The sequence below is a fragment of the Cupressus sempervirens genome, chromosome 11, assembly GCF_028749045.1.
Source record: "Cupressus sempervirens isolate cs-2001-9-10 chromosome 11, ASM2874904v1, whole genome shotgun sequence".
Classification (NCBI taxonomy): Eukaryota; Viridiplantae; Streptophyta; class Pinopsida; order Cupressales; family Cupressaceae; genus Cupressus; species Cupressus sempervirens.
Window position 1 is genome coordinate 846,701,370 of NC_143128.1, and position 6,000 is coordinate 846,707,369.

Consider the following 6,000-nt stretch of genomic DNA (forward strand, 5'->3'; position numbering starts at 1 on the left):
AATGATAAGAGAGTTAGGGTCATTGACATCAAAGCAATACATTTGCTATACAAGACAATTATTTCAAACAAGACATTCAGACCACAAAATCCATAAAAAAAACATTTCTGCATGTCAAAGACTCCCAATTAAAGAATTCCTCCTATTTCAGGAAACTCACAAAAAAATAATGATGAACTTTTACCATATAAGGAACAAAATGAATCGTAAAATTTCAATCAATATTGTATTGCACTCTTTCACCAAGAACTTATCATATACTCAAAGAGCAACCTAACCCAAAGAACCATCTCACCATCGTTGGATAAAGCAAATTTCCTAACAATCAAAAATCAAATTCTCTCTAATACAGTCATATACAACTACAATAATTCCTTTAGCAATTAACTGTACATTCACACAGTTAAGCAGATTTACTGCCAGTTCATTACTTTGAAAGAAGAGAGCAGTGCATATCAAATATCAAAAATAGACTTCAAAATTTGGAAGTGAACATCAAGTTGTCCCTTTGATTGCATTCATACCCAGAAGTTTCCACCCATCACTTCGGTGACCTTCAAGGGATAGTTTAACACAAACATGCATAAAAATATTTTAAAAATAGACAAAGAGGGCCAAAGTAGGTTTCCAGAGGTACTTCTTTAAAGAATCAATTTAAATGGTATTATCAAAATCAGAGACTTATTATTGATTTTTAAAATTAATTACAGATTTTTCACCCAGCTTATTAATTATTAAAAAATTGAAATACTTCAACCAAATACAAAATATCTAATGATCTCCTTAAAACAATCATGTTTCTCTGTAAGATGCCGGAAAATTGTTTTCTTAATTTTTCAAAGATTTTGTCGATTTCCTGATTTTCTTGCCAAGTTTGACGATATTGTCATATTCCCATTAATAACTTTTGAACCCTTCCAATTTCTGTCCTGGATATGTTTCTAGTAATATTAATTAATATAATGACTAAAATTTGCAATCTTAATTTCCTGCCCTAATAATTTTTTGATTTCTCCAACTACATCCTGAAACACTCTTTCAACCATCTCAGTTGAACCATATTTTTAAGACATTATTTTGCTCAAGAGGATGTGATCTTGGTAAAAAGTAGTCCTATTAAGATTACAATCCCAAGGTTGTTGTGAGATGATGTCAGAATCCACCATTGATATTATATGTATTTATAGGGCAGCATTATTAGCTTGAAAAGGTCTATGAAATGGTGTATGTGAACATATATCGAGCAACTTTTTGTCAACATGATTGTACTATTCACATTTCAACAATAATCCACATAAAGATGAAACTTAAGTATACACTCCAATAAGAATCAATATGTTATAATTGTAATACCTCTTAGAGGAGCTATACTTCATTACTTTTCTGTCTTCAAGAATAATATTTCTGGCATCCAGAATCAAGTCTTTAAATTTCAAACACGTATCAGGAGTTGTTTGATGCCCCCTTCATAACAGAATCCAATCATAGCTCAGTAAAATCAATTAATTTACCCATCAAATGCATTCTCCATCATATTAGAAAACACTAACTTTAAGCCATGATAAGCTCAATAAAAGACTTTCTTGGCAGATGTGCATGTAAAGCATTACATATGTATTTGAATTAGTAGGTTGTCTAGCATTATAATGTTCGATTATTGGTGCATATTACCCATGCTAACAACTTTGATGGCAAAATAAGAAAAGCTCAGAGTAAAAATAAGTACTCATGAAAACTTGAGTCATCCGAACAAAGAGTATCTTCAGGAGTGGACGGGATGCTATCTGCCACTGACTGAGGCTCCTCCTCACTTTCGTCCAACCTAACCACCACCTGCTGCATAATTCCATTGAAAAAGTAAACAACAATAAAATAAGTACCTCAAATACAAGGGGAAAACCTAATGACTGTTATCTCAGAGTGGCGTGTGTCACTATGTGATGTCCCCCATTAATATACTCCAAATTGCTAAGTTCTTCTGTCATTTTATAACCATTGAACTATTATACAAAACAAAAAGTGAGAACCCACCAAAACAAAAACAAAAAATTAATAAAATTAATCATCGATCAAAATTTCTTGCTTGAACAAAACACATAATGCAAGCATAACAAACTGTATCTGTAAATAATGGACAAAAATAAAATTCCTATTCATCATTTTAAATATATTGAACAAAAGAAAACAACAATCAACAGTTCAAATATACCAACATTAATCATAACAAGCTTTAAAAAATTGGTTTGCATGAAGGAATAGATGCTTGGCATTGTTAAAACTAGAATAAAACACTACTTGAGCACACATGTTACAGCTAGCAATGAATACTTTCATATCTTTAATCCAAAAAAGCATTATTTGTCTTGATTTCCCTAAATTTCAATAAGCAATAATTTCTGGTCAGGTTGCCAGATCATATTTAAATGGTTGGAAAGTCTACCTCTGAAGATCGAACATGGAAAACAGGCCTATTTTCTGGTATCAAAGCACGTTCAAGTAGGTCTTGATGAATGAGAACATCCTCTGCCCTCTCTAACTTCACATCCATTGCATACCTGCAATACAGACAAATAAAAACAGAAAAAAATCACACACATGAACATTTACCAATGCAACAATAATACCCTTAAAATGATGCATTCATAAAAATCATAAGACATGCACAAATATAACATAAGAATAAGACAGTTAAGAAAGGGCAAAATTTATAATTTATTAAAAAAGCATTCCAAAATATTATCTGCCCTGCAGTCTTTATTGCAAAACCACCTCAAAATTACCTCTGCTTCAGCTTCTTTGATGATATCTCAAAAACAACAACCAGAGAGCTCAGTAAAACATCTAACTGGTGAATGGCAAACAGAAAAGATGTAGTGAATTGATCACTAAAAGGAAAAGGAAGATACTGAAGCAATCTGATATATAACATTGGAGATCACAATTTCTTTTGTCCGTAGCATATAATGGTAAATCACAATTGGAAGGGAGAATCTGCTGATCATTCGCATGAGCACACAGAATGTCCTTAAAACGTTTTAATAACATATTCCATACAGTAGTCAAAGCTGTAATATGCAGGTTATCTATTAAGAGATCCATATATAACCTGCACAATTCAAAAATTGTTTTCTGACACAATCATACAATTAAATCTTCTGTTATCAACTAGACTTAACCTTAGCCTTGAATTTTTATGTTCACTTTCTCCTCTGTCAGCCATGGATGGATACAGCATTTTGTGCAGGTTCGAAACCTGACAGTCTACAGCGACTTCAATGGCTTAGACTAAACATTATGCAGCAAAGTTGCCTCGAAGCAATGACTCATACAATACCATCAAAAGAAATGAAAGTAAAATAACATCAACTCCCTTACGAAGCTGAAAACTAGCATATAAAGCCTTCAAAAAAAATCAGAGGAGAATTATGTGCGCTGTGAAGCTAAAACTAAAAGTGAACTTAAACGACCTTCAACAACACAATCAAATTATCTAAATTTGATAGCCACGGATCAACTAAATCTCAACTCTCCATGTATTTTTGAATTAAATCATAAATGCCTTACATGATACCATTATGAAAGCTTTTTTGACGAGAATCAGCATCAGTGCCTTTACACAAGCCTTATTAAATTTGACATTGAACTAAAAATACTTCTGAACTTGAAGACAGAAAATTATTTTCACCCATCGAAACCAACAAGAGAAAATTAAATAATCTCACATCACTTTTGTTCTACTTTTATTAAAATTTGGGATAAGATATTAAAAAGCAAATCCTCATACATGATTGGACCAGTTTCATTTTATTGGTCACTCTTGGAAGCCAAGAATTACAAATTTGATTCCGATGTGATAACATCACTTGCGCAAATATAACAAATCTAGAAACGGAAGCTTTAAGAATACAGAGGCCTTAATGTGATCAAGTTGCATTTCTTCTAATCTAGTGAATAGCCATGAATGGGATTTGAACAATTGTTGGAGACAAAGGACAAGATTCTGAATCAAATTCTAGTGAAAATTAGTGCAAGGGTTTTTCTGTGTTTGAAAAAATTATATTCAATAAATTCAAATATATATTAACTGCATCGCTGCTTTTTTACAGAAAAAAGCAGTACGTCAAAACTAAAAACAAGGAGCAGTTCTTATGCAAAAAATAGTCATAGATTAAGTATATAGCTATATTTTACAGAAAAACCATTAGGAAATGTGGCCTGATGAATCTTTCAAAGTGCTAGGTCTCTTATCAAATTTATCAAAATAGAGGAAAACAAACTTAACCAGAAGAATTGAGTATCACAAAAACCAAAGACAAAAAGAATAATAAACAACCAAGGCGTGGCACACACCTTGGCAACATTGGCATGTTGGTAAACTCAAATATTAAAAACGTTTTATCTCTTCTTCTTCTTCTTTATTTACTGATTCGAAACTGAGCTGAGAAGAGAAGTTTTAACCAACAAACATTTAGCTAGAAAACTCGACGGTAATTATGCAATGGGCACAAGCACATGCTTAGGCTATAAGCAAGCAATGACCTACAAACTAAAAAACGATCAACATGGTAATTCTATTTGTGACTGTAACGTCAAGTGTCCTACTGAGGACCTACTTATCCCAAATCCTGGATATTAATTCAAATGCTTTCTTCTTTCAAGATGTAGTGTAGAATCATCGCCCAATAGTGCCAGAGGCGACGAGAATAGGGTACCCAAAGCCCACCTCCAGATTGGTAAATTGAGACATTATGGAATGAAAGTTAACTCCCTATCCACCAAAAAAATACAAGCACATATCAATCTGAGGGTATGTGGCATGCAACATATGGGTATATAAGGTGCAATTGTATGGGGGTGCATACAAGATGTGTGTGTGTTCATGTAGATATATGCATGGAATGTAGAACTATGAACCCAAATCGTGCCACATAAAGATATGAGAATTGTACTTCAAAGCCCACTTCCAGATTTCCGAATTAAGTCATTGGAGCATGTATGTGTCATATAATATGTGAGCGTACAGAATGTGTTCAGATTTATTTAATATAATAGGTGAAAAGTTATGTGGATGCATCTATTTCTGTCTCACAAGTGAAGTGTAGAGAATTGCCTGGGAGGTAAACGGTTAAAATGAGCTTGTAACTGCTCTGCAAAGTTTGAAGTGTTGACAGCCTCGTTCTCTGTCTCCACAAGTCTCCTATAAATCTCCTCCCAAATCTCAGGGGTCTGCGATGATTCTGAAAGTTGCTGCTGCTGGGGCTGTTGATTATTTCCAATTTCCCTCCACTCCGAATCTCCCATGTTTACATCCATACCTGCTTATCCCCAAAAACCCACGTATTAAATTGGGGAATTGTCAAAAAGAAAAGAAAGATAAAATAGAAACTTAAAAAAGAACTCAAGAGAAAGGAATCCACCATCAAAATTATCAAAGGGTTTCTTCCTTTGTGTTCTGCAGAGAATCAACTTCAGATCCAGATATGATCAAATAAAAAGATCCCGCGGAGCAGGCTTTGTGCGAAAGAATGGATAGCTCAATTAATAAGAGCATGCTGTCCTTGCAGTCAAGAGGGCCATAACCATGAAACTCATGTGATGTAAAAAGGGGCGTCCGAAAAAGATAACTATAACTAGTTGAGGTGGGCTTACTCAGCAGGCTTCATCTGAAGAGGACGACTCTCGAATTGGCTAGCGTTAGTTTTAAAATGTGGGAAAAAGGACATAATTCCTTGTGCCTCGGACAAAAGAATGTGAGTTGTCTTCAATTGAAATATATGTGAAGCTTTAAGACAAAGACAAGAAAAATGAGAATGGGCTAATCGCATGCCTGCAATTTAGGTGCCATTTTGGCACCTTCCTTTCATTTCACCGGTTCAAGGTTGAATTTCCTGTTTTTATTGCTCAAATTCATCTCCTATGAGGGAATATCTCGATTATTATTATAATTTTTGTGGGATGCCTCTAGATTTAATGGAGTTCTTAACATAATAAAAAATTAAG

At 33.8% G+C, this 6,000-nt stretch overlaps 1 protein-coding gene across 4 annotated transcripts in view; it reads right to left on the reverse strand.

Moving 5' to 3' along the window:
• Window positions 1–5,741, reverse strand: part of LOC149532199 (serine/threonine-protein kinase STY46-like) — a 233,620-nt gene extending 227,879 nt beyond the window's left edge. The window contains exons 1-5 of one of the 4 annotated variants that reach the window (XM_089811791.1): window positions 5,418–5,741; window positions 5,111–5,315; window positions 2,441–2,555; window positions 1,727–1,836; window positions 1,354–1,464 (exon numbers count right to left, since the gene is read on the reverse strand). In XM_089811791.1, the coding sequence (XP_089667917.1) occupies window positions 1,354–1,464; window positions 1,727–1,836; window positions 2,441–2,555; window positions 5,111–5,313 (539 nt within the window). In that variant the 5' untranslated portion in view covers window positions 5,314–5,315; window positions 5,418–5,741. The remainder of the gene's footprint in view (window positions 1–1,353; window positions 1,465–1,726; window positions 1,837–2,440; window positions 2,556–5,110; window positions 5,316–5,417) is intronic. The other 3 variants (XM_089811792.1, XM_089811794.1, XM_089811793.1) reach the window with 3 other exon arrangements.
• Between the last annotated feature and the right edge of the window lie 259 nt (window positions 5,742–6,000).